At 42.9% G+C, this 27277-nt stretch overlaps 1 protein-coding gene across 1 annotated transcript in view; it reads left to right on the top strand.

Moving 5' to 3' along the window:
• The window catches only part of slc24a3 (solute carrier family 24 member 3), a 91882-nt gene that overhangs the window by 43027 nt on the left and 21578 nt on the right, over window positions 1-27277 (top strand). The window contains exon 2 of the mRNA XM_014154585.3: window positions 9534-9662. Within this exon, the coding sequence (XP_014010060.3) occupies window positions 9534-9662 (129 nt within the window). The remainder of the gene's footprint in view (window positions 1-9533; window positions 9663-27277) is intronic.

The following is a 27277-nucleotide window of genomic DNA, read 5'->3' as shown; positions in this document are numbered from 1 at the left end:
CAAATCAACAGGGGCGACAGCTGGGCAATGACCAATCATATCGAGTGGTTCCCATGATGAATTTGACGCTAGGTAACCCAACGCTAGAGACTTTCTTCAGCAAAGATGGCTGACAAAAATACTAGGATGGAAGCAAATGTTAGTAATTATAACGTCATTAGGAATCATGTAAAACATTTACAGTTGAGAGGAATATGTTAGTTAATGTAGAGACAAACAATTATGCATATGAAATTATGCATACGAAAATTGCTATTTTGCAAGCTAGCTGACTAGCTAACATTAGCCAGCTAGCTTTATGGGCATTGTAACATGAGTTTGAAATTGTAATTTGGGTTGTTTAATGTTTTAGAGACTCCTGAGAAAACAGTAGTGACGACATCTAAACTATGAAATCGGACATATGGAATCATATAGTAATCAAATCAAAATGTATTTTATAATCTTCAAAGTAGCCAGCCTTTGTCTTGATGACAGCTTTGCAGACTTTTGGCATTCGCTCAACCAGCATCACCTGGAATGCTTTTCCAACAGTCTTGAAGTAGTTCCCACATATGCTGAGCTGCTTTTCCTTCACTCTGCGGTCCAACTCATCCCAAACCATCTCAATTGGGTTGAGGTCGGGTGATAGTGGAGGCCAGGTCATCTGATACAGCACTCCATCACTCTCCTTCTTGGTCAAATAGCCCTTACACAGCCTAGAGGTGTGTTGGGTCATTGTCCTGTTGAAAAACAAATGCCAGTCTCACTAAGCGCAAACCAGATGGGATGGCGTATTGCTGCAGAATGCTGTGGTAACCATGCCGGTTAAGTGTGCCTTAAATTCTAAATAAATCAGACAGCGTCACCAGCAAAGCACCATCACACCTCCTCCTCCATGCTTCACGGTGGGTACCACACATGCGGAGATCATCCGTTCACCTACTCATCGTCTCATAAAGACACGGCAGTTGGAACCAAAAATGTCAAATTTTGACTCATCAGACCAAAAGACGGATTTCCACCGGTCTAATGTCCATTGCTCGTGTTTCTTGGACCAAGCAAGTCTCTTCTTCTTATTGGTGTCCTTTAGTAGTGGTTTCTTTGCAGCAATTCGACAATGAAAGCCTGATTCATGCAGTCTCCTCTGAACAGTTGATGTTGAGATGTCTGTTACTTGAACTCTGAAGCATTTATTTGGGCTGCAATTTCTGAGGCTGGTAACTCTAATGAACCTATCCTCTGCAGCAGAGGTAACTCTGGGTCTTCCTTTTCTGTGGCGGTCCTCATGAGAGCCAGTTTCATCATAGCGCTTGATGGTTTTTGCGACTGCACTTGAATAGTTCTTCCGGATTGACTGACCTTCATGTCTTAAAGTAATGATGGACTGTTGTTTCTCTTTACTTATTTGAGTTATTATTGCCAAAATATGGAGTTAGCCCTATTTGGTAAAATACCATCTTCTGTATACCAACCCTACCTTGTCACAAAACAATTGATTGTCTCAAACGCATTAAAAAGGAAAGAAATTCCACAAATTAACTTTTCACAAGGCACACCTGTTAATTAAAATGCATTCCAGGTGACTACCTCATGAAGCTGGTTGAGAGAATGCCAAGAGTGTGCAAAGCTGTCATCAAGGCAAAGGGTGGCTACTTTGACGAATCTGAAATATAAAATATATTTTGATTTGTTTAACACTTTTTTTGGTTACTACACGATTTCGTAGTTTTGATGTCTTCATTATTATTCTACAATGTAGAAAATAGTAAATAAAGAAAAACCCTGGAATGAGTAGGTGTGTCCAAACTTTTGGCTGGTACTGTATATGTTATTAAATTTAAAAACAATACCAGTAGACAATGTAAATGAGGCTAGTCATTATATGGATTACAATTATACACTTCAACAGTGTTTACTGGACCAATCCTGGTCCTGGGACATCAGTGGTTACACATTGTAACTATGCAATAGACTAGAAACATGATTTAACTAGTTAAAGGCTGATTTGTAATTAATATATACAGAAACAGATTTTTTTAAACAGTACACTACACTTCCTATGCATCATGTAAATACTGAAAAACCGGTTCATCTCAATATCTAATTTCCTTCATCTGCACTGATCTGACCCTGTACCATGGCGCTTTGAGATTTATTTTAAACTGCAAAACCCCTACGCACCACTGCACTTTGTATACCAGGGTTGGCTGGCCTTCTCTAGTCAGTCGTAGGCTCAGTCACTGGTATACTTTTATTTACAAAGCCATATTGGGTTTACTACCATTTTATTTGGGCATTTGTATTGTTCAGAAATGTGGTGGGTACTCTCTTCGTTCGCTGGACTTTATCCTGCTAACTGTTCCAAATGTCCGAATTGAATTTGGTAGAAGGGCTTTTCTGTACTCTGCGCCATTGTCTTGGAATGCCTTACAAAATACTTTTAAACTGGAAGAACTTGTCCCGATTGGTGTTTTTAAATCACTGATAAAGGATTTTGAGACTGAGTCCCTGACCTGTCTATGTTTTTAATTTGCTGTTTTATGATTTTGTTATACTCTTGTGAATTCTATGGTTTTTACTAGATTACTTGTAGTTTAACATGTTGTCTGTAATTGTGTAATGACTTGGTGCTGCCTATCTTGGACAGGACGCTCTTGAAAAAGAGATTTCAAATCTCAATGAGCCCTTCCTGGTTAAATAAAGGTTAAATAAAATAGAAATCTGAGGACACAGGACAGGTGTAATATTTCATCAAATAAGAGACTTCATTACAACCAGTAGAGAATGTGAAACGATTTATTGAAAAGTTCATTATCCAAGTGTTATAAATACATAATACATGCATTCTTAGTTAAATGTGTAAAAAATAAATAATCATCATAAAAAAATGATAAATACAAGTTCAATCTTCAATGCACATCTGGTGTGCATTATTAAAACATAAGGAGGAGAGGAGATAGGTGTGAGAAGACCAAGGGAAAGGGGTAAGAACAGGAGCAGGGAAGACAGCATATGATTGATGAATTACTGCAACTAAACTTAATATTCTCTCAGTTCATCACAATACTTTAATAATAATACTTCCTGTTGACCCGACCAAGTGACCTCTCACTTCTGATCATGCTGTGCCCTCTATGTAGCCAGTTCAGATGCGGGAGGTGTTCACCGACACAGCTGATATAACCTAGAGGGGTTAGGGAGAAGGGGGGAGAGGGATGAAGTGAAGGAGAGAGACTATTATTGAGAAAATAAGGTAGTTAAAGACAGTGTTCAACAGGAATCTGTGTGTGTGTGTGTGTGTGTGTGTGTGTGTGTGTGTGTGTGTGTGTGTGTGTGTGTGGGTGTGTGTGTGTGTGTGTGTGTGTGTGTGTGTGTGTGTGTGTGTGTGTGTGTGTGTGTGTGTGGCCTCATCTGGTGGCCACACTGTGGCTGCAGTGTACTTTATACTGAAAAACATGCACAGACACATGAGGACAAACAATATAGCGTCGGTATATAAATGGAAATAATGAAGTGTCTTACTATTCTCCATGGTTGGTCCTCTTGCCTAATTTGGAAGGAGCCACAGTTATACACCTGAGCCTGCTTAATGCACAACTCAGTCCATCAATCAGATTGATACCCTATAACCCACACATACACACTTGTGTATCTAATTGTTCCTTTTTTTCAATATGGGTGACTCTTAAAAGGGACTTACCTGAACAGCACCCTTACCTGAGAAGTAGAAATCAAGAGAGAGAAACTGGGAATTGAATAACTGCAGTTGACATAGCTAAGTAAATGGAAGAATACTCTTATTGCAATGTGGATGGCACTTAAAAGAGCCTTCGGTTGTTCATAGTGTAGTCTATGGTGTTGCCAGGGAACAGCACCCTCTTCGAAGAAGTAGGAGGTGAAGGTCTCCTGCACACGGATTGCCTCACGTGCTGCATTGTTGGCACCCATCCTTGAACCATCCTGCAGTGCAACAGACCTCTCCTATGGCACACGGCGGCGAGCTGCAGATCCCCTCCTGGTCCTCCTGTCCATCCTCATGAAGTTATACAGGACACAGGTAACCTTCACACACCTGAATTCCCCCAGGAGGCAGTCCCAGATGGCCCTAGTCACCCAACCTTGCCATTCCCTACACAATAACTGTAGGCAATCGTTTTGAAGGAATCTCCAGTTCAAGGTATCTGTAGGAATATGGAAGATAATGTCATTGTGGATTACTAAAGTATAATATCTCTTAAAACAAATCATAACATTGGATAGATGCATCCCAGCTAGCAATGAGGTATCGGCCCAGAAGCGGCCCTCTTTCGAGGGGGCCGGAACTGATCGAATCGGCCAGGACTCGGGTGTCGGATTCGGCCTAGAATCAAAATGAATGACTGCCCATAATCGGCCCAAGTACATTGGGCCATTTTTATCTACCGGAATTCAGCCGACTTTGCCGGCATCTTACCAAAATCCCCCCAGAAGCGGCCTGATGCAAATTTAAATAAATGTATACAAAATTACCCGATTTAGTCATTTTAAATATTCAAATACACACATACATGTAATAGTGCCAGACATGCACACAAACATATACAGTTGGCATTGCTGTTATGATTTTAATTGTCATTGATGTCCTTTGTTTTAAATGTATTATTTATTATAAAAAAAAATTGTTGTTTGCTGTTTTCCTCTGTCTTTTCCTTTTGTCTCTTTAGTTCATTCTCTTGGTTGTTGGTGCATTGGGGGGTTCTTGGGGGTGGGGAATGGAATTCATTGTATTTTTTATTTTTCTTCCTGGAGGGGGACTGTGGGAGGGGTCTCGAATGGTTAAGGGACAGCTATTGGGGAACTGTGGGGGGGATCTTGGAGGGTTCGGGTTCACGTTTTTTGGCCTGGTGGTAGATCAGCCCATTGACCCTGGATGCCTCTGTGTGTCGCTCTGAATGGGAATCTGTTGGATGACTGGTATGATGTAGTTGTTGAGCGGCTTCACTGCAAGTATATTGTATGTTTTGAATATTCAATAAATAAGATAATTATACATTTTATAAATATTACTATTATACATTTTATACGGTTATACCCATCCACAAAAAAATCATTTTGTGTCAGAGGAAACACCATACACCTGGTGACCGTGTCAGCGTGCATGCGCCTGTCCCGCCACAGAAGTCACTACAGCGCGATGGGACAAGGACATTCCAGCCGGCCAAACCCTCCCCTAACTCGGACGACGCTGGGCCAATTATGCGTCGCCTCATGGGTCTCATTCAAAATACTTCACCAGGGAGCATGACTTAGCCACAGAGCGTAATTAGCTTTTTTTTTTTGCTGTGGATTTTTTCAAATCACAATCATGTAGGCCTATAGCATGCCTATTTGGGAAGCGCGCAATTTGAGTAGTGCTCGTGGCACTAGGTCTAGCTGATTGAGTTGCGGTTGTCAGTGATAAGCATTTAAAATGTGAAGATAATGTGTCGTGAGTATAGTGTAGCAAGATCAAGGGTTTGGGGTTTCCATGTCACCAAGTTCAGGAACAAAACAGGCACAAATAGAATGCAAAGGGGAAGTTTATTAGGGATTTTCACACACTGTGAAAGAAGGGGGAATTCACCAATCACCACAGTCAACAAGCCGTTCCGTTTTCCAGGGGTAATCCTCACACGGTCCGGTACACAGGCGGGTTAGTCCACCAGTCCAGGTCACACCATGTACTCTCACCTCTAGTATACTTTCTTCCCCTACTCTGCACAGTTGTGCCGGCTGCTTCCCCCTTTTATCCCCAAACACTCCCTGGCTTAACGAGTTACAGTCTTGCCTCGTTGGGGCAGGAAGTCCATATAAGGCCCAGGGGTGGAGCCAATGGACTGCCAGATATCTCCCCTCAATCACTACTCCCCTCACCAGTCCCTGCCGGGTGCCACAATAGTTTACAATGTTCCAGAATGCTCAGCTGTCTCCCGCTAATTCTTGCACATTCATTGTGTGAATTATTTGGTCTTTGATTGCTTATATTTTTATCAATTCTCCATTACATGTTACCAGATGGCCTAATCAATGTACCATTATTCCCCCATTTTACATTCATTTCTGTTAATTAGTCATTTGCCGTTCTCATTCTCGGACTGGAAACATTGTTTGCGGAGTTCACAACCTGCTACACTTGTGAGAAACACGTTTTGGTTTGTTTCATAACCATTAAAAATGCATTGTCTTTTGTTTGGTGTGCTCCATGTGCACAATGAGCATGTGTCTGGTTTCTCTGTCCTGATAACATTGAGGGACCACGCCTGAGCACGCACAGAAGTAGGCCTACCTGGCCTGCTGCGTGCAAAAATAAGAGTGCCCATTTGGCAATTTCTGATTGTCATAACTCCCCACGTCCACCACTAATAAGCTGAGCTTAGTCATTTTTTCTTCACCTCACACAGTAAGTCAAAAAAGTAAGTTTTTTTAACATCCATTGCCAATGATAGTTCCTCAGTATTTGAAAAATCTTTCCAACACTCCCGGCCTCGATAATCACCAAGCCTCGGTGTGACGGAGCAAAATATCATGATCTGATGATTCCATATATCTAGTGAAAACATCATAAATACAGCGGTCTGTCCCAAGCTCACTGGCAAGGGAGACTCAGAGGGCCCGGAATAGGCTAGTTCATAAAATGTTGCAAGTTTGCTATAGGGCCCCACAGTGGAGGTGTCATAAAACCTACAGTAGCGGTCAAACGGGGAAATGGTTCCAATCGTTTTTCCACCATTCATTTTTCCTGTAGGGGATTTTAGAAACACTTAAAATCAGGGCTGCGTTTTGTGTAGGCTTACCATGGCATGACGTTTTGATAACCGTGTAAATCTTTCTAGGACAAGGTGACTTTATCAATATATTCGCCTGTATTTACTCTGATTTGAAAATGCTAATTGGAATGAAAGTAGACATCCTGCAAACCTACAAATCCCTGCAAGCCTCTGCACGTCTAGCTGACACCTTTGCTAACAGGTATTGTCAATTTAAAACTTGCACAAGACGGTTCACAGAATTGCAATGTATTCATTACTATATTTAGCTAACGTTAGATAGTTAATCCTGAGATTCCTTCCTTTGCCTCGATTTGGCAGTCTCGTCAGGATTATGACATTTGTAGTTCCTTATGATATCCACATTAGCAGCTAATTTAGTATTTCATTTTAGGGGGGTAAATACAGGCAAATATATTGATAAAAGTCACCTTGTCTTAGAGAGATTTACACAGTTATCAAAACTTCACACCAGGGTAAGCCTACACGAAATACAGCCCTTAATATGTGTTTCTAAAATCCCCTATGGGAAAAATGAATGGTGGAAAAACAATTGGAACCATTTCCCTATCTGACCTCTAGGTTTTATGGTTATTATTACTCATACTGTGGTACTCCATAGCGACAGCTTCAGGCTGAACCCAGTTAATGATTTGATACAATGGTGCACTTCACCAACAATAGCTCAAGTCAAGAGATAGAAAGGGAGGCAGACAGGCAGAGTATAGAGAGATGAATGTGATTGAAAGAACTAGAATTTTCATCAGGATATTTTGAACAGTTTTTTTTCGGCTTTAGGCCTCTGTATTTTACTTCGTTGAAGATGAAGATATAGGCTTACTGCTGTATTGGCTCATTTCTTTAGCCGCCAATGGATCTGTTTATTAATTTGTGTCACATCCTGACCCTAGTAAGATGTCATTTTCTATAGTAGAGTAGGTCAGGGGGTGTTTTGTGTTTTTCTATGTTTTCTATTTCTATGTTTAAGTTCAAGTTTTTCTATTTCTATGTTGGGGTTGTTTGGGTTAATCTCCAATTGGAGGCAGCTGATCCTCGTTGCCTCTGATTGGAGATCATATTTAAGTAGCGGTTTTTCGCTTCCTGTTTTGTGGGTTATTATCTTTTGAGTAGTGTTTGTTTCTCTCTGCGTCACGTTTTTTTTTTTTTTGTGTGTGTATTCGGTTATTTAGTGTATTGCATTACATTTCAGGAATAAATAATAATGTGGAACTACATTATTATTCCGATCCTTTAGACAGCCGTGACAATTTGTCAATATGGCAGAGGCTGGTGTTCTCGCCTTAGTTGAATTTAACTTTTCGATTTGTATCATTTTACTTCCGATTTTTATGATTGACAATGTGACAATAACTTTGAGAAACCAAATTGTTCCACAAAAATAATCATATAAAAATAATCAACTGGCACACAGATTGGTAGGATACATTGTAAGCTTCCCCAAACTTGAAACTCATGAGCTGCCTATGGTCTTTACTATAACACCCATAGAAAATGAATGCATAGGACATCCCACGAAAACAATTGCCTGCCTATGGAAATCAATGGCCAATCCAACTAATTTGTTCTGGTGCCGGCCCTGCATGGAGAAGGCCTCTGTCCCGTAACATGTAGAGTCTGCTCAGTGCTCCTACAGCTTAATGAGAAGGAAAGGGAAAGGGGATACCTAGTCAGTTGCACAGCTGAATGCATTGCATGTGTCTTACACCTTAATCAACGTCATCGGCGCCCGGGGAGCAGTTGTTGTGGGGGTTCATTTCCAGAACGACAGATTTTTTTCCACCTTGCTAGCTCGGGGATTCAAACAAGCAGCCTTTCGGTTACTGTCCCAACGCTCTAACTGCTAGGCTACCTGCCTGGGACCCGCGTCATCAGAGAGCCCCAGAGAGAGCCACTCCAGGGTTTTGGTATGGAGACACAGACAGTTGTCCTTTCTGACCAAGGTTGAAATAAACACTTCAGATCATAAATAGAAGATTGTCCTACAAAGACGAGGCGAAATTGTCTGCAGTCTTGTGCAGGTTGCACAAACAAACACAAGGACAGACATTCTATTTATTTCAAGGCTCTGTATTAATTTCTATGATTACAGTCACACAACATGGACCCATTCTTGGTTCCCTGGTCAGCGTCCACATGTTATCATCCTATCCGCCTGCTCCTCAACATGTGGACAGGCGAGCGAAGCTGTGATTTGTTTTTAATCCCTGTTTTGATAAATATAGTAAGGGCTATTATTAGCAGGCATTGCCAAATCCTAATGTCAGGCCCTGTTGCATCTTGGGAGCTGCATTGAGTTGGAGGCGGTGGCCTGAGGACATGGTGACCCAGATGACTGAGCCTCCAGAATGATCACCCCAGGGGCTCCGGAGCACGCCACCGCAGACTGTGTTGCCGTAGGAATGCTCCTAATGATCTCATCTTATTCCGACTTACCAGATTTTCGGAGCGCTGGTATCTAATAATGGGAATGGGGCTGAGCTCTGCCTCCTATGTGACATTCTTACATTCTGAATAACACATTCCATGAACTCTGCACTGCTAGCTCCAATCTAGCCTCACACGACCGACAGACATATCCACATGTATGTCATGGAAGTCAAAATATATTTGTACAGTATGTGAATGTCATGGGGTGTATTCGCTCCACTGTTAACATTTTTTGTTGGTGGCCCACTCTTATATGGTATACGCACCTAACAGAGTGTGATTTTTAACTCTTAACAATACTCTCTTGTTCCATCCCAGGATATGACCTCTCCAGCATTACTACTGAGGAGGGTGCCGGGTGGGAGAGTCGAAGGCTACTGCAGGAGTCCTGGGACAACGAGACAGACCCTCTGTTGGGCCCCCCGTCCAAAAACTGCACTGAGCCAGGTAGGTCAGGGCCCGTTTTGGAAGTTGAGATTCATGTTTTGGTTGCCAGGTTGGTGACACTATTAGCCAAAAGATTCCAGGTAGGTCTTGTCCTAAAACCTAATACGGTGGGGAAGTCTCACTCACTCATTCACACACACACACACACACACACACACACACACACACACACACACACACACACACACACACACACACACACACACACTATTCCCAGAATAACAACGTGTATGTTTACAGAGACGTGCCTGCTATATTGCAACCTGTGTTTTCCTGCAGTGGCTGAAATGTGTTCGGTGTCGTTTTCCCCCCTCTCTGTAAAACCAATTGCTCAGATAGCAGGAAGTGAGAGATTCTGTAGAAGATTCAAATTGAAGCTTCAGAATGAGTGTACATGGCACTCCTATGGGGAAGACCGGAGGGATTCCTGGAGGATATACTGTAGGGAAGACTGGAGTACAGATGAAAGAAAAGAAAGTAACAGGGGTTGAGAATTCAGACACACAGGGCAGGCAGGGATAGTGTAATAGGTAGTGCTGTGATTAAGGAATGTTTGGTAATGATTCATTGTTATGCAAATTACCATGGTAAATGTCATAATTGTAATGTTTGAAAAAAATTGAGCTTGTAATGCATTACTCTAATGAACACAATGGGAGACAGAGAGCTGGTTTCAAGCGCAGGACACAGCAGGTGTTTATTGTAAAGGACCACAGGAGGAGGCAGGTAGCTGGGTCCAGGGGCAGGCTGAAGGTCATACACAGGGGGTCCGAATTCCGAATACACAGGTGATCAGAATTCACGTGATTGGGATCTAGAGAGTGAGCTGTGTTCAGGGGTTCTATGTGTTTGGGAGTGTGAGTTGGAGGCAGACGTTACAATTCTAATGCATACTTAAAAATGAGCAACAACACAGGGGTGACACCCCCATCTAAAAACAATAGTTTTGACCACTTTTGGAAATGAAGCTGACTGTCGTTCTGCTCATTAATTTTTCCCACTTCGTGTAAAAAAAATTAAAATACTATTTGGTAAGGGTAAACTATATCTACTTGAATATAATGTTGAATCCCCCTTTCTCCTAAAATGAATGTATTAAGATGATTGAATTTTTTTTTTAAAAAGTAGTTTGGTTATTGTCCACAATTGTCAGTTACACGATTTAAACGATAATTCTGCCTTCCCTATTTTTACACATTGTTCTATCAGTATTATTGCTGTTTGAGCTTTGGTTTATTGCAGTCAATGCAGTCTGTGTGTATGGGGAGTGAGTTTTGTGTGTGAGTGCACGTGTGTGTTGTGAGGATGTGCAGATATGTACGCTGCATTCTAATGGCGCTTGGTGTGTTTGTATTGCCCGTGGGTGGGTTGACGTGTGGGTTTTTTCCGTGGGGGTGTGGGTTTTTCTGGGCCCTTGTGTGTGAGGGTTTTCCATGTGGAATCCTGGGGTTTAACGAGACTGCGTTCCTGCCAAGCATTCTCTTGATCTCACTGTTAACACACCACCTCCCAAATCTCGCCCCTGTCCTAGATGCAACACACAGACACCAACCAAACACACACCTAAGTCCAACACGCGCGCACACTCAATCACTCACTCACACACACAGATGCGCATACGCAACTCTTTACCCTACACTCTTAGAAAAAAAGGGTTCCGATGGGTTGTTCGGCTGTCCCCATAGGATAACCCTTTGAAGAACCCTTTTTGGTTCCAGGTAGAACTATTTGGGGTTCCATGTAGAACCTCTGGGGAAAGGGTTATCCTATGGGGCGGCCAAAGAACCCTTTTAAGTTCTAGTTGACACCTTTTTTTTCTAGGAGTGTATTGCCTGCTCCCAAACCCTGCCCTCTCTGAGTGAGTTATATGGGAGTTATATTTAGACAGAAATACTTAATAGCCTGTTTTCCGCTTAATCGCTTTGCCTCCTGAAACGCTGTAATTATTTTAATAGGGATTATTCCTGCTTTTCTGCACAAGAGCCTGTCTCATCTCTCACTCCCTCTTGATCGTTCTCCCCCTTCTCTCTCCATATCTCTCTCGCTCTCGCTCTCTCTCCTTTCCACTACCCCTCCAATCCAACTTTTTTGCACATCTCTCAACTTGGGCCAGTAGACCAGGCTACAGTACCTTCAGAAAGTATTCAGACCCCTTGACTTTTTCCACATTTTGTTATGTTAGTCTTATTCTAAAATTGATTAAATAAGAAAAATTCCTCAGCAATCTACACACAATACCTCATAATGACACATTTTTGCTAATTTCTAAAAAATAAAACTGAAATACCTTATTTTCATAAGTATTCAGACCCTTTGCTATGAGTCTCGAAATTGAGCTCAAGTGCATCCTGTTTCCATTTATCATCCTTGAGATGTTTCTACAACTTGATTGGAGTCCACCTGTGGTAAATTCAATTGATTGGACATGATTTGGAAAGGCACACACCTGTCTATATAAGGTCCCACAGTTGACACTGCATGTCAGAGAAAAAAACAAGCCATGAGAAGTCAAAGGAATTGTCTGTAGAGCTCTGAGACAGAATTGTGTAAAAGCACAGATCTGGGGAAGGGTACCAAAAAATGCATGTAGCATTGAACGCCCCCAAGAACACAGTGGCCTCCATCATTCTTATATTGAATAAGTTTGGAACCACCAAGACTCTTCCTAAAGCTGGCCACCTGGCCAAACTGAGCAATCAGGGGAGAAGGGCCTTGGTCAGGGTGGTGACCAAGAATCCGATGGTCACTCTGATGGTGCTCCAGAGTTCCTCTGTAGAGATGGGAGAACCTTCCAGAATTACAACCATCTCTACAGCACTCCACCAGTCAGGCCTTTATGGTAGAGTGGCCAGACGGAAGCCTCTCCGCAGTAAAAGGCACATGACAGCCCGCTTGGAGTTTGTCAAAAGGCACCTAAATACTCTCAGACCATGAGAAACAAGATTCTCTGGTCTGATGAAACCAAGATTGAACTCTTTGGCCTGAATGCCAAGCGTCACATCTGGAGGAAACCTGGCACCATCCCTACGGTGAAGCATGGTGGTGGTAGCATGCTGTGGGGGTGTTTTTCAGCGGCAGGGACTGGGACACTAGTCAGGATCGAGGCAAAGATGAAGGGAGCAAAGTATAGAGATCCTTGATGAAAACCTGCTCCAGAGCACTTAGGACCTCAGACTGGGGTGAAGGTTCACCTTCCAACAGGACAACAACCCTAAGCACACAGCTAAGACATTGCAGGAGTGGCTTCAGGACAAGTCTCTGAATGTCCTTTAGTGGCCCAGCCAGAGCCCAGACTTGAACCCTATCGAACACCTCTGGAGAGACCTGAACATACGCTCCCCATCCAACCTGACAGAGCTTGAGAGGATCTGCTGAGAGGAATGGGAGAAACTCCCCAAATACAGGTGTGCCAAGCTTGTAGCGTCATACCCAAGAAGACGAGAGGCTGTAATCGCTCCCTAAGGTGCTTCAACAAAGTACTGCGTAAAGAGTCTGAATATTTATGTAAATGTAATAGTTCCGTTCTTTTAAACCTGTTTTTGCTTTGTCATTGTGGGGTGTTGTGTGTAGATTGATGAGGAGAAAAAACAATTTAATACATTTTAGAATAAGGCCGTAACCTAACAAAATGTGGAAAGAGTCAAGGGGTCTGAATACTTTCTGAAGGCACTGTATGTATGTATGTATGTATGTATGTATGTATGTATGTATGTATGTATGTATGTATGTATGTATGTATGTATGTATGTATGTATGTATGTATGTATGTATGTATACAAAGGGAGAGATCAGATATTCATCATTACAAATTAGTGTGAGTGCCCTTTCGCTTCATTAGTAATGATAACAAATTGACAATGATCTCAATAGCAATCAGATCTCATTCTACTCACTGGAACCAGTCAATTCTCATTGAGTATGTTACAGCTCATGGCCTTATTCCTTCCAGAACTTTCCCACTGTAGGACACAGAAGGACACAAAATCACACAATGTGCAGTAACACACATACAAACACACGCATGCACACTCTGCCTGCCTGCTTGACTGCCCATGTGTGAGTTTTACCTGTGGGTCAGCTGTATCCATGCTGACTGGGGGAATTGAACCTGCTAATCGTTCAGGTCTTGTTTCTATTGACCCATGTGGACAAGAAGGATTAGAGGGAGATTTGTGTTACTCTGCACCTGATTCAGAATTTGGGTTTATTTTCAGTGTTATAATCAGGGATTTTGTCGGGATTTTGTCAGCATTTCTGGTATATTTGCTACATGACACTGTCACTCAGCAAACTAACAGTGGCAAAAAAAAATGTAAGTGTCAGCTGTATTCCTGTTGCGAAAATGAATCATCTGAAATGACTCATCTGTTTCAAATCAGCTGCAAGTCAACAACAGACAGGAGGCTTAAATGTCATATTACTCAGTATAGTGACGGGAAGCAACGCTAACTATCATGAGATGTGTCACTGCATTAGCATCTGAGGGGTGTGTGTGTGTTTTTATTTTTTTAATTTCTTTTATTTCACCTTTATTTAACCAGGTAGGCCAGTTGAGAACATTTTCTCATTTACAACTGCGACCTGGCCAAGATAAAGCAAAGCAGTGCGACAAAAAACAACAACACAGAGTTACACATGGGATAAACAAAAGTACAGTCAATAACACAATAGAAAAAACTATATACAGTGTGTGCAAATGGCATAAGGAGGTAAGGCAATAAATAGGCCATAGTAGCGAAGTAATTACAATTTAGCAAATTAACACTGGAGTGATAGATGTGTGAAATACTGGTGTGCAAAAGAGAGAAAAAAAAAGAAAAAAAATATGGGGATGAGGTAGGTAGTTGGATGAGCTATTTACAGATGGGCTGTGTACAGCTGCAGTGACAGGTAAGCTGCTCAGATAGCTGATGCTTAAAGTTAGTGAGGGAGATATAAGTCTCCAACTTCAGCGATTTTTGCAATTTGTTCCAGTAATTGGCAGCAGAGAACTGGAAGGAAAGACAGCCAAAGGAGGTGGTGGCTTTGGGGATGACCAGTGAAATATACCTGCTGGAGCGCGTGCTATGGGTGTTGTTATGGTGACCAGTGAGCTGAGATAAGGTGGAGCTTTACCTAGCAAAGACTTATAGATGACCTGGAGCCAGTGGTCTGGCGACGAATATGTAGCGAGGGCCAGCCGACGAGAGCATGCAGGTCGCAGTGGTGGGTGGTATATGGTGCTTTGGTGACAAAACGGATTGCACTGTGATAGACTGCATCCAGTTTGCTGAGTAGAGTGTTGGAGGCTATTTTGTAAATGACATCGCCGAAGTCGAGGATCGATAGGATAGTCAGTTTTACGAAGGTATGTTTGGCAGCGTGAGGATGAATTGGCTTCCTGTTGCAAAATAGGAAGCCAATTCTAGATTTAATTTTGGATTGGAGATGCTTAATATGAGTCTGGAAGGAGAGTTTACAGTCTAGCCAGACACCTAGGTATTTGTAGTTGTCCACATATTCTAAGTCAGAACCGTCCAGAGTAGTGATGCTAGTCGGGCGGCGTGTGCAGGCAGCGATCGGTTACAAAGCATGCATTTGGTTTTACTAGCGTTTAAGAGCAGTTGGAGGCCACAGTAGGAGTGTTGTATGGCATTGAAGCTCGTTTTGAGGTTTGTTAACACAGTGTCCAAAGAAGGGCCAGAAGTATACAGAATGGTGTTGTCTGCGTAGAGGTGGATCAAGAAATCACCCGCAGCAAGAGCGACATTGTTTATATATACAGAGAAAAGAGTCGGCCCGAGAATTTAACCCTGTGGTACCCCCATAGAGACTGGCAGAGGTCTGGACAACAGGCCCTCCGATTTGACACACTGAACTCTATCTGAGAAGTAGTTGGTGAACCAGGCGAGGCAGTCATTTGAGAAACCAAGGCGGTTGAGTCTGCCGATAAGAATACGGTGATTGACAGAGTCGAAAGCCTTGGCCAGGTCGATGAAGATGGCTGCACAGTACTGTCTTTTATCGATGGCGGTTCTGATATCGTTTAGTACCTTGAGCGTGGCTGAGGTGCACCCGTGACCAGATCGGAAACCTGATTGCAGCGGAGAAGGTACGGTGGGATTCTAAATGGTCTGTGATCTGTTTGTTAACTTGGCTTTTGAAGACTTTAGAAAGGCAGGGCAGGATGGATATAGGTCTGTAACAGTTTGGGTCTAGAGTGTCACCCCCTTTGAAGAGGGGGATGATCGCGGCAGCTTTCCAATCTTTAGGAATCTCGGACGATACGAAAGAGAGGTTGAACAGACTAGTAATAGGGGTTGCAACAATGGCGGCGGGTAATTTTAAAAAGAGAGTGTCTAGATTGTCTAGCCCAGCTGATTTGTACTAGTCCAGGTTTTGCAGCTCTTTCAGAACATCTGCTCTCTGGATTTGGTTGAAGGAGAAGCTGGGGAGGCTTGGGCAAGTAGCTGCGGGTGGTGCGGAGCTGTTGGCCGGGGTTGAGGTAGCCAGGAGGAAAGCATGGCCAGCTGTAGAGAAATGTTATTGAAATTCTCGATTATCGTGGATTTATCTGTAGTGGCAGTGTTTCCTAGCCTCAGTGCAGTGGACAGCTGGGAGGAGGTGCTCTTATTCTCCTTGGACTTTACAGTGTCCCAAAACTTTGTGGAGTTAGAGCTACAGGATGCAAATTTCTGTTTGAAAAAGCTAGCCTTTGCTTTCCTAACTGTGTGTATTGGTTCCTGACTTCCCTGAAAAGTTGCATATCGTGGGGACTATTCGATGCTAGTGCAGTACGCCACAGGATGTTTTTGTGCTGGTCGAGGGCAGTCAGGTCTGGAGTGAACCAAGGCCTATATCTGTTCTTAGTTCTACATTTTTTGAAAGGGGCATGCTTATTTAAGATGGTGAGGAAATTACTTTTAAAGAACAACCAGGCATCCTCTACTGACGGGATGAGGTCAATATCCTTCCAGGATACCCGGGCCAGGTCGATTAGAAAGTCCAGCTCGTAGAGGTGTTTTAGGGAGCGTTTGACAGTGATGAGGGGTGGTCGTTTGACCGCGGACCCATAACGGATGCAGGCAATGAATCAGTGATCGCTGTGCCATATCAGTAAGTAAAACAAACTTAGGGAGGAGGCTTCTGACGCTAACATTCAAGAAACAAAGGCCTTTACGGTTACAGAAGTCAACAAATGAGAGCGCCTGGGGACACACAGGGCCTGGGTTAACCTCTACATCACCCGAGGAACAGAGGAGGAGTAGGATGAGTGTACGGCTAAAGGCTATCAAAACTGGTCGTCTAGAATAAAAGGAGCAGATTTCTGGGCGTGGTAGGATAGATTCAGGGCATAATGTACAGACAGGTGTATGGTAGGGTGCGGGTACAGTGGAGGTAAACCTAGGCATTGAGTGGCGATAAGAGAGGTTGCATCTCTGGAGGCACTAGTTATGCTAGGTGAGGTCACTGCATGTGTGCGAGGTGGGACAAAAGAGCTATCTGAGGCATGTAGAGTGGGACTAGGGGCTCCACAGTAAAATACAACAATGATAACTACCCTAAACAACTGTATACAAGGCATACTGACATTAGAGAGAGGCATAAAGCAATCACAGGTGTTGATTGGGAGAGCTAGCTAAGACAACAACGGGTAAGACAACAACAGCTAATCAGCTAAGACAACAACAAAAGGTAAAATGGCAATGAATGGGCAGAGGGTCAGTTAACTACACACAGGGCCTGAGTTCGAGGCTGGGGCCGACAGATAAACAAAATAAACAAAATGGAGTACCGTGATTAATGAACAGTCCAGCAGGCATCAGCTATGTTGCCAAGTGATCATAGGGTCCAGTGATCAGCAATAGATGAAACAGGGAAGCCGGTAGGTAGTCGTTAGTACGCTAGCAAGCGGGAGACATGGCGTTCATAAAGTTAGCAGCCCGGGACTAGCAGAAGCGTCTTCACCGACATCGGGCAAATGCTGGTTGAGGGCACATTGGACAGAATTACGTCGGCAGCCCAGTCGTGATGGATCGGCGGGGCTCCGTGTCGACAAAGGGTCCAGGCCAAATTGCAAAAGAGGTATTGTAGCTGGAGTAATTTTGTTTGCTAGCCGGGGTATGCGCCTGGCTCAAGGCTAACTGGTGCTGGCTTCGGGACAAGGGCCTTAGCCACTATAGCCACTCGGTAGCAGCTAGCTAGCTGCGATGAGCCGATGCAAAGGTCCAGAGCTTACGGCAGGAATCTGGTGATGTAGTGGCTTCTAGTCGTGTTAGTGAAGAGTCCGGGAGGCATCAGCTGTGTAGCCGAGTGATCATTGGGTCCACTGAGCAGGCCGGGAGATGGGCCTGGCTCAAGGCTAGCTTCGGGGCTGGGCCACTCAGTAGGAGCTAGCTAGCTGTGATGACCCGGGGTGTGTGTGTGTTTTATTGCAACAAATAAACACAGAACAGAAAAAATACAGTCAGAGGCACAGGTAAAAAAATACATATTGTTTTTCCTGGCCTTGAGCTTATAAAATGAGTATAAGCAACCAAAAACACTGATTGACTTCCTAACACACCTCACCACACCTTAAAGGAACCATATGTTACCTACATTTCCAGTTCAACGTTTTGAAGTTAGAACTGCTACTATACCTAAACAGATGGTACCTTAAACATATCAAATAGGGTTCAGCAGAATTCTACTATAAAGCTGTTCAAACATTAGCATATCAATTTGTGGCCTCTGCTGTTGAACATAGTTATCACATTCCTGCATGTATTAATGATTAAACAGCCATCACTCTGGTAGGTGTATGACACTATGTGACCTTGGCCTGTATACCAGCAAAACACCAAGGTTGTCTATTAAGGATGTCCTGTCTTGATCTGCAATTAAACTAGAGCAATAAATCACACATTCGCACACATAGGCCTGTTACGGTGACCGTATTACCACGTCATCAGGAGTCACAAATCATGACCTACAGTATAGGCTTCTCCAAAACCGCTCTCTGATGCCTCTGATGGTCATTAGTAGCCTACCAAACTTGCTATAGGAAAGTCGCTAATGGGCTGGTATTCAGCGCTCAATTGTCCCTCTAATCACTCCGGCATCAATGCAAATGAAATTGAAAATCAAATCGAACACGTCATGAGATCCCTGACATTCAGTTTGAGCGGAATAGGATCACCTGTTGCGCAGTGAGAGCCAGCTCCTCATGGAATGAAATGTCTTCCGAAAAGCAAGCCTATGTTGCGCAACATTTTTATATAGCCTAGGCTATGCAATTGCGTGAGAAAACAGTGTTTAGATGGCCTCTTAAAAAGAGGATCCCATCAGCTTTCTATAGGCTAGGCCTACTATATTTATTTCTAAACTCTCCATATATTAAGCACATTGCTTCGCTTTACAGCCGGTGTAGCCTACCTGGCTGACATGAAAATGAACCGCGGGAAAAGGGTCCTCCATTCGCTATTCAAGTGCATGCATACGGATGACGTATTTTTTTCCCTGGACCTGTTCCGACAGGTGGGTGATAATGTCCCATTCTAAATCAAAACTAATTTCACACATATTATTTAGGATATGTAAAAACAAGATTAGACCTGCCTAAAATAAATAATGGATTTATTAGGATGGTGTAGGCTACATTAAAGCAGTAAGGCACGAGGAGGTGTGGCCAATAAAATGGTTAAATAAAAAGATAAATAAATAAATATGGCCAATATACCACTGCTAAGGACTGTTCTTAAGCACGATGCAACCCTGAGTGCCTGAATACCGCCCTTAGCCGTGGTTTATTGGCCATATACCACAAACTCCCGAGGTGCCTAATTGCTATTATAAACTGTTTACCAATGTAATTAGAGCAGTAAAAATTAATCTTTTGTCATACCCGTGGTATATGGTTTGATATACTACAGCTGTCACACAATCAGAATTCAGGTCACTAACCACCCAGTTTATAGTAAAGAGTAATCATGAAAATAACATTGAAAACCAGATGTTTTAGGCTTAGTTATAGTCAAACACGTCAATTCTGATCTTCATTTTGACACTTCGTTGCAAAATGTATATATTTTGATCTTTTAGTAGTAAATCTAGCTATTTTTGCCCCTAGAGGTTCAACTCTGTCATTGAAATGTTGATGTAGAGGCACTTTGAGAAGGTGAAATCCACTCCCTTCCAGATGTGCTGTGTCGTACCACCTCAAGGCTTACTATTAAATCAGGAGATAGCGCACCTTATTTGGCAATGGTCTTAGTACGTGGAGTGTGCCAATATATTTTGGATGATGCTTCCTTGACTAAACTACTGACGTTCCACAAAAGTCAAAAGGCAGTAAGGCACATTTCTACATATGACCAAATTCAAAGTTAATGCTTACAGTTTCATACATATCGGTATTGTGTTGGGAAGAAAAGTGCAATCATCACCTTGAAAATGAAGATTAGGGGCTCAATTCAATCCAACCCGCATTGAAGTATTTACGCAGTAGCTCTTTTTCCATTGGTACTGTATACACCGCAAGTGTCAATACAAGTCAGGAACTTGGCGCCACTGTGAGCGAACTGTCCAGAGCCATTTTTCAATCAATCAAATGTATTTTTAAATCCCTTTTTACATCAACAAAGTGCTTATACAGAAATCCAAGCAATGCAGATGTAGAAGCACGGTGGCTAGGGAAAACTCCCTTGAAAGGCAGGAACCTAGGAAAAAACCTAGAGAGGAACCAGGCTATGAGGGGTGGCCAGTCCTCTTCTGGCTGTGCCGGGTGGAGATTATAAGAGTATATTGTGTGCTTGCAATGCACACAATTTATTGTCAGAGCGGGTAAGTATGCTTTAGTGAGAAAGGGTTTGGGATCAGGTACAACTACATTTATGAGGGGGTTGGGCAAAGCCTTCCCTGTAGCTCAGTTGGTAGAGCATGGTGTTTGCAACACCAGGGTTGTGGGTTCGATTCCCACGGGGGGCCAGCACAGAAAAAAAAAAAAAAAAATGTATGAAATGTATGCATTCACTACTGTAAGTCGCTCTGGATAAGAGCGTCTGCTAAATGACTAAAATGTAAATGTAAAATGTAAAGGCTGAATTTGGGGTTGAGAGTTACCCTTTAAATGGATTCATTAGACTTTTTAAAATGTAGATGTTCCAAAGGTCCGCATCAGTAGCTTGTAGGCTGTGTGGAAGCCAGGAGATGCTAAACATGTTTATGTTAATTAACGGTCAATTACCGTGAGACCGGCAGTAATTTGCTTGACAGTTTCTGGCTGACAAAATGTCATGACCGCCACAGCCCTACTCACACACACACACACACACACACACACACACACACACACACACACACACACACACACACACACACACACACACACACACACACACACACACACACACACACACACACACCACACACACCTGTTCCTGCACAGAGGAACATTACGTCTCCCTGCCAATCCATTCTTCTGCATCTCTCCACACTCAGGATTCTATGTCTGTTGAACTTTAACACCTCATGTTCTTGACAGGATGACCTACACTCTCTTTTTTTCTCCTCCTCTCTCCCTCTCTCTCTTTTGAGGACTTGTGAGTTTTTTATTATTGGTGTGTATATGTGACTGATCTAAGGACTCTACAGTATATTCTATTTCCTTGCTCAGACGAGTCAGCATCTCCCATCAGGTATGCACACTTGCAGCCTGGCCGATGCACTGAACAACCCCTCAGTCCCCCTCCAGTTACCATGGCAACCTGCCATGTCCCTAGTCTCCTGCCAGGATGTCTGTGTGTGTTTATGCGTGCATGTGTGCATGTGCGTGTGCTCATGCACGCGTGCGCTGGCACATAAGTTGACGGACATGACCCTCACGCCACTGCAGCGTGCCAGCTGTGATACTCACGCACCCAGGCATTCACTACCTCTTGCCGGGCCTCTCCTCTCTACATTCCACCTCCTTGCTGGCCCGCAGGGGATGTTTTCCTTTCAGCAACTCACAACGGCAGAAGGGAGGTAGAACTGGAGAGGGTAGAGAACCCAAGAAAAAAGAAAAAGGGATCTGCACATTTGAAGACTGTACTCTTATGCTGTACTCTCTGTATTAGTCTCGCTCTTGCTCTCTCCTCTTTCTCTATCTCCCACCCCTTCTCTCTCCCGCTCTCTCTCTCTCACTCTCCCCCAAGCCAAACTTAAAATAGCTGATGTAGCCTTCAGTCACCCAAGATTCCATCCTCAAAATCGCCCGTGCGTTCATTCATTGAATGTATGTTACCAAGACAACCAGTTCTGGTAAGATGTCATAACGATTGCAGCTCTGTTTGAGCCGTCTGTGCCGAGTAGCCAGATCAGATCACTGTGATTACGCAACACACCGAGGCTCGACGCTAGGGATGATGTCATCATTGAGAGCGAGGACAGGGGAGTAAAGAGGGACTGGACGGTAATTTAATCCTATGGAATAAAAGGCACATTAGATGTATATATTTTTTAAATTAAACCTTTATTTAACTAGGCAAGTCAGTTAAGAACAAATTCTTATTTTACAAAGATGGCCTACTCCGCTGGGCCAATTGTGCGCCACCCTATGGGGACTCCCGATCACGGCCGGTTATGATAATGCCTGGGATTGAACCAGGGTCTCTAATGACGCCTCTAGAACTGATATGCAGTGCCATAGACCGCTGAGCCACTCGGGAGCCCCTTTGATTTAGTTTTATGTATATGTTTATCTGGCAATATAGATCTAATGTAACTACACACTTATGAAATGTATGAGAGAAAATGCAATACACGTAAGTGAGAAAATAAGCAAATATTTCAACAGTTACCAATGTCTGGAAACTGAAAACAGAGTTTGTAGACATACGTTTTCTTCAGCAGCTGACACAGAGCAATACCTTGCCAGCTACTTTGCACTTTTTTTGGCAGGCATGCATGCGCACACACACACACACACACACACACACACACACACACACACACACACACACACACACACACACACACACACACACACACACACACACACACACACACACACACACACACACAGTGATGATGGCTCTTTTGCACACACACACACACACACACACACACACACACACACACACACACACACACACACACACACACACACACACACACACACACTTCATGGGCTGACTGCATAGCACATAATGATCTCTCTTGCCAGTATGGTGAGAGCTGCAAGGGCTCAGGTGTAGTGGAGTGTTGAACTGTAGCTACATGATTTAAAACGAGAACACTGCTTAATTATTAACACTTCTCTGAATTATGAACTGAGTCTTATGAGGACACTTCTTTCTGCTCCCCGTGTGTGTGTCTGCGTGCGTGTGTGCGTGCGTGCGTTTTACTCGGTGCTAGCTAGTGCTGAGTGATTAGTGCTTTTTGGGTTCGGTTCGGTTTCTGTTCGATTATACAAAATTGATTTTGGTTTCGATAATTGTTTTAAAAATATATTGAAAAATATATTTTGTAGCTTTTTAATGGAAATTCCAAAGCCCAAAACAGTGAACATTCAATTGCCAAACATTGAAAATATTCCATTGTCTCATTTCACATTGGGTAAACATCAATAAAAAATATGAAATTACTATGAAATAATAAAATATTTCAGTTGTGTACAGTGAGGGAAAAAAGTATTTGATCCCCTGCTGATTTTGTACGTTTGACAACTGACAAAGAAATGATCAGTCTATAATTTTAATGGTAGGTTTATTTGAACAGTGAAAGACAAAATAACAACAAAAAATTCCAGAAAAACGCATGTCAAAAATGTTATAAATTGATTTGCATTTTAATGAGTGAAATTAGTATTTGACCCCTCTGCAAAAAAATGACTTAGTACTTGGTGGCAAAACCCTTGTTGGCAATCACAGAGGTCAGATGTTTCTTGTAGTTGGCCACCAGGTTTGCACACAGCTCAGGAGGGATTTTGTCCCACTCCTCTTTGCAGATCTTCTCCAAGTCATTAAGGTTTCGAGGCTGACATTTGGCAACTCGAATCTTCAGCTCCCTCCACAGATTTTCTATGGGATTAAGGTCTGGAGACTGGCTAGGCCACTCCAGGACCTTAATGTGCTTCTTCTTGAGCCACTCCTTTGTTGCCTTGGCCGTGTGTTTTGGGTCATTGTCATGCTGGAATACCCATCCACGACCCATTTTCAATGCCCTGGCTGAGGGAAGGAGGTTCTCACCAAAGATTTGACGGTACATGGCCCCGTCCATCGTCCCTTTGATGCGGTGAAGTTGTCCTGTCCCCTTAGCAGAAAAACACCCCCAAAGCATAATATTTCCACCTCCATGTTTGACGGTGGGGATGGTGTTCTTGGGGTCATAGGCAGCATTCCTCCTCCTCCAAACATGGCGAGTTGAGTTGATGCCAAAGAGCTCCATTTTGGTCTCATCTGACCACAACACTTTCACCTAGTTGTCCTCTGAATCATTCAGATGTTCATTGGCAAACTTCAGACGGGCATGTATATGTGCTTTCTAGAGCAGGGGGACCTTGCGGGTGTTGCAGGATTTCAGTCCTTCACGGCGTAGTGTTACCAATTGTTTTCTTGGTGACTATGGTCCCAGCTGCCTTGAGATCATTGACAAGAAACTCCCGTGTAGTTCTGGGCTGATTCCTCACCGTTCTCATGATCATTTCAACTCCACGAGGTGAGATCTTGCATGGAGCCCCAGGCCGAGGGAGATTGACAGTTCTTTTGTGTTTCTTCCATTTGCGAATAATTGCACCAACTGTTGTCACCTTCTCACCAAGCTGCTTGGCGATGGTCTTGTAGCCCATTCCTGCCTTGTGTAGGTCTACAATATTGTCCCTGACATCCTTGGAGAGCTCTTTGGTCTTGGACATGGTGGAGAGTTTGGAATCTAATTGATTGATTGCTTCTGTGGACAGATGTCTTTTATACAGGTAACAAGCTGAGATTAGGAGCACTCCCTTTAAGAGTGTGCTCCTAATCTCAGCTCGTTACCTGTATAAAAGACACCTGGGAGCCAGAAAACTTTCTGATTGAGAGGGGGTCAAATACTTATTTCCCTCATTAGAATGCAAATCAATTTATAACATTTTTGACATGCGTTTTTCTGGATTTTTTGGTTGTTATTCTGTCTCTCACTATTCAAATAAACCTACCATTAAAATTATAGACTGATCCTTTCTTTGTCAGTGGGCAAACGTACAAAATCAGCAGGGGATAAAATACTTTTTTCCCTCACTGTATATTACTTTTTATTTGATGGCTTTATTAATTTTCAGTCCTTATATAGTCATCTCATCCCTGCCCAGGCCATAGCAGAAAGCCAGCCAGACAGACAACGTTATCTCAATGCTCCCGATACTGTACTGTCGTTCGTCATCCTAGGTTTAGTTAGGCTAGCCTGCTTAACAGTGGAGGCTCCTCAGAGGAGGAAGGGGAGGACCATCCACCTCAGTGAATTTCATGAAAATTAAAATAGTGAAACATTAAAGTTATCCTTTTTAGATCAAACTATACTAAACATATTCACGTCACCAAATATTTGATTAAAACACTGTTTTGCAATGAAGGTCTATAGTAGCCTCAACGGCACTCTGTAGGGTAGCACCATGTTGTAGCTGAAGGACAGCTAGTTTCCATCCTTCTCTGGGTACATTGACTTCAATACAAAACCTAGGAGGCTCATGGTTCTCACCGCCTTCCATAGACTTACACAGTAATTTACAACTTCCAGAGGACGTCCTCCAACCTATCAGAGCTCTTGCAACATGAACTGACATTGTCCACCCATTCAAAGGATCAGAAAATGAATCTAGTACTGAAAGCATAAGCTACAGCTAGCTAGCACTGCAGTGCATGAAATGTGGTGAGTAGTTGACTCGAAAGACAGTAGTTGAACAGTTTTGAACAAAGTAATTTCTTAAAAAATGAAGAAGCAAGCACTAGAGAGGTAGCTATATTTCATTGTATTTTTTTCACTTAGCTAGCGAATGCCTACTCAAACACCTGGCTCAAACAGAGCCTTCCAAGTCAAGGTAAGATTTTGGTTTTATTAATTTATTGCCACCAGTGCCCATTGGTGTAACTGCTAAACTGCTGGCTGACTGTACTGCATGATTGTAGCGGGTTTACTAACGTGTTAATTCTGGTAGCTATGACGTTAGCTTATATGGTGACACCGATGTAGGCTGTGTGTAGCGGTTAGCCGTTATGGTATGAAGGTTTGGAAAGGTTTTTTTTGCCTGGTCATGGACAGCTTATGTGTTATGCTCTAAAGTCCACAAGCAAAGGGAAAAGGTGAGAGGAGGAGAGTGAGTAGAACAAATTATGCAACGAGCAAAGTGACGATGCTGTTTGTATGTGGCTGCTATGAAAGTGAACTGTGTTTGCGTGTAATCAGGGGTGTATTCATGCCACCAAGTCTGTTGAAAACATTTGTTAAACGGAACAAAACCGGGATAAACATACCTGAATTTGTCCAACAGAAACTCTTGTTTACAGCTGTTGGACTAATGATTACACCCTAGATCAGCTAGATACAGGCAAGAGTGTGCAAGGCATTATTGAATGTGTCACTGTCACCTTGATTACTCACATTTTTTCTCAACCTGTGCACCTACTTTTTAAACTTTCACTAATAGGCTAGGTTGTAGCAACCTCATGATGGGTATAGGAAAAATGTGAGTATCATGTAGTAGTCTAAACCTATCGATGTTACATTGAATTGGGTGAATGGAATATGAATGACAGTCATCCAATATGCTGTAATAGAAATAAGGCCACGCTCATAAAAAAAAAAAATGGTGTCCTCCCTCATCTTAAACATCTCCGACCTCCACTGCTGCTTAAGTATGCTGTAGAGCTGTCTGAAAAAATCATTTTGCTAGTTCTTCAAAGTAGATGAGGCATACTTTCACGAACTGTCGCTATCCCTCTCTCTCATCCATTGTGTTGTGTACATTCCTCTTTCATGCGGTCTGTGTGTTTCTTACCTAATGTAGCAGGCACAAAAGTGAATCCATTTCTGTCTGAGCTAGAAAGAACAGGCGCAATGGATTATGGTCATTGTAGTTAATTACCATGTTTCTGCGCTGAAATTGGTTGCACATTTACTTAATGAAAACTACAACTCCCTTCAGCCCAACGTCCCACAGTTGATTTGATTTCGCTCATGAATGATCTGATTTCTCTCCAGAGGAGTGGAGTGTTGGGCTCACAAAAACAATTAACTGAATGGAATTCAAGTAATTGAACAGACATCTGTCAATTAGTTGTTAATAACGTTAAAAAAATTACATTTCGGTTAATAGCTCAGCGTTATGTGCCATGCATGTGTTATGCATGTGTGTGTCTAATGTCTATCCATAGTACAAACACTTCCATCCTCCTCTCCATCACTACATGTACTCTTAATCCCATAGGATTCATACATTTCCGTTGGAAATGTCCCTGTGAAAACCAACATAGCTCTCCACGACCCATGCCCCGTGTCCAGAAGGGAACTGCAGCCTCTTAATAAAAAATTATATGTAATGCTCTTAAGTGGCTTTCAAACAAGCCAGACCAATTTTGAGCTGATTACATCATGTCATGAGTGTGTGTGCATGCATACATGTGCTGCTAATTTACGACAGG

Source organism: Salmo salar, chromosome 18 (genome assembly GCF_965601325.2).
Source record: "Salmo salar chromosome 18, fSalSal1, whole genome shotgun sequence".
NCBI lineage: Eukaryota > Metazoa > Chordata > Actinopteri > Salmoniformes > Salmonidae > Salmo > Salmo salar.
The sequence above is the reverse complement of the archived record's forward strand: the minus strand, read 5'-3'. Positions and strand labels throughout refer to the sequence as shown.